The sequence below is a fragment of the Mizuhopecten yessoensis genome, unplaced genomic scaffold, assembly GCF_002113885.1.
Source record: "Mizuhopecten yessoensis strain PY_sf001 unplaced genomic scaffold, ASM211388v2 scaffold5831, whole genome shotgun sequence".
In the NCBI taxonomy this organism is placed as follows: domain Eukaryota; kingdom Metazoa; phylum Mollusca; class Bivalvia; order Pectinida; family Pectinidae; genus Mizuhopecten; species Mizuhopecten yessoensis.
The window spans coordinates 10992-12353 of record NW_018406245.1 but is presented as its reverse complement, the minus strand read 5'-3'; the positions used below and the strand labels follow the sequence as shown (position 1 = coordinate 12353).

General features: G+C 38.0%; 1 protein-coding gene across 1 annotated transcript in view; it reads left to right on the top strand.

The window, feature by feature from the left end:
- Window positions 1–824, top strand: part of LOC110451155 (synaptogenesis protein syg-1-like) — a gene marked incomplete at both ends in the record, with an annotated part of 3750 nt that extends 2926 nt beyond the window's left edge. The window contains one exon of the mRNA XM_021499017.1: window positions 570–824. Coding sequence (XP_021354692.1) covers window positions 570–824 — 255 coding nt within the window. The remainder of the gene's footprint in view (window positions 1–569) is intronic.
- Window positions 825–1362: the final 538 nt, after the last annotated feature.

The window sequence follows — 1362 nt, the reverse complement described above, 5'->3', positions numbered from 1 at the left end:
AATTATAACCTTGAGTTGACAGTTTGATACTTTGAAAATTTTGAGCCAGCCCTACCCCCAAGGGCTGTAGGGTGGGGCTCAAGGGAGTCAGTGTGCTAAAATTTCTTCATTTTCCTTGTTTAGAATCAGAGGTGCTAGTTTCAAATCCTTTTTAGTCTGAAATCTGTATGCTTGATATTGAATAAGTTGTTTTTATTGTTTTTTGTCACTTTGAATAATATTTCTGTTCATGTTAAAAATGAAATCAACTCTCTGTATAAATATATCAGGTGACCGTTAAGGCCCATGGGCCTCTTGTTTTTATTTGCTATGAAAGACATTTTTTAGTTACATATTCCCCCGATTATTACACTTTTTGCCTGTCCTGACACAGTTAACCAGCCATACAATTACCAGTGTACCTGCACAGTGATACATTAATTAATAAAGTATTAATGGCATCAGCTTAGTAGAACACACTAAAGCCCTGGAAACATTATAATTTTATAACGACATGATGATGGCCAACTGTCTGAAATTGCAGATTAAACTCAGTTATATTTCTATTTATTTTTCGTTTCTGCTTACAGATGCCCCGATTATAACACTCTCGGCCTGTCCAGAAACAGTTAACGAGACAGACAATTACCGGTGTACCTGTACAGCTGTAGGTAACCCCATCCCTACTGTTACCTGGTATCCTCGGGATTCCTCGACCAACAATATCCTGGACTTACCATCTATCAACAGGAACAAGGCCGGGCGGTACACATGTAATGCCACGTCATCATCTCAGAAGTTTGGGACGCTATATACCCAGTCCGTCCTCAACCTTGTGGTACAGTGTGAGTATTTTTAGTCACCCCTGGGGACTATTAATTTCGGTTTCAGTCCCAGATTTTGACCTCTGATGTCTTGGGCTGTTACAAGCTCTTTGATAACTCAGATATCGATTTCCTTTTTAAACAGGAATATCATAAAACCTAAAGGCGTTCCAAATTTCCCACGGGAATTACATATAACCTAAAGATGTTACGAGTATGAATCAGGCACCTTTGAGGTTCCCGAAGGGGTAAATTGTCGTATAATAAATTGCTATTGACTGATTTAGATATTTCATGTCTGACCAACGACTACCTTTAATATTTGCGTATAGTGCGCACTTTTTTAAGGGAAAAATGAAGTGTCAAGAAAGGGGTGTACACGATACTCAAGAACAATCCAAAACCAGTCCTTGGTCGCGACAATTTCTCGTAAATTTTCGGAAATGTTTTGAAATAATGCTCGCAGCAATAAAACTGCTTAATTTCGTTGAATAATCCCTGATTGCATTGCCAATTTAGCAATTACGAAAATTTGCAAGTTTAAGTCATATTATACAAT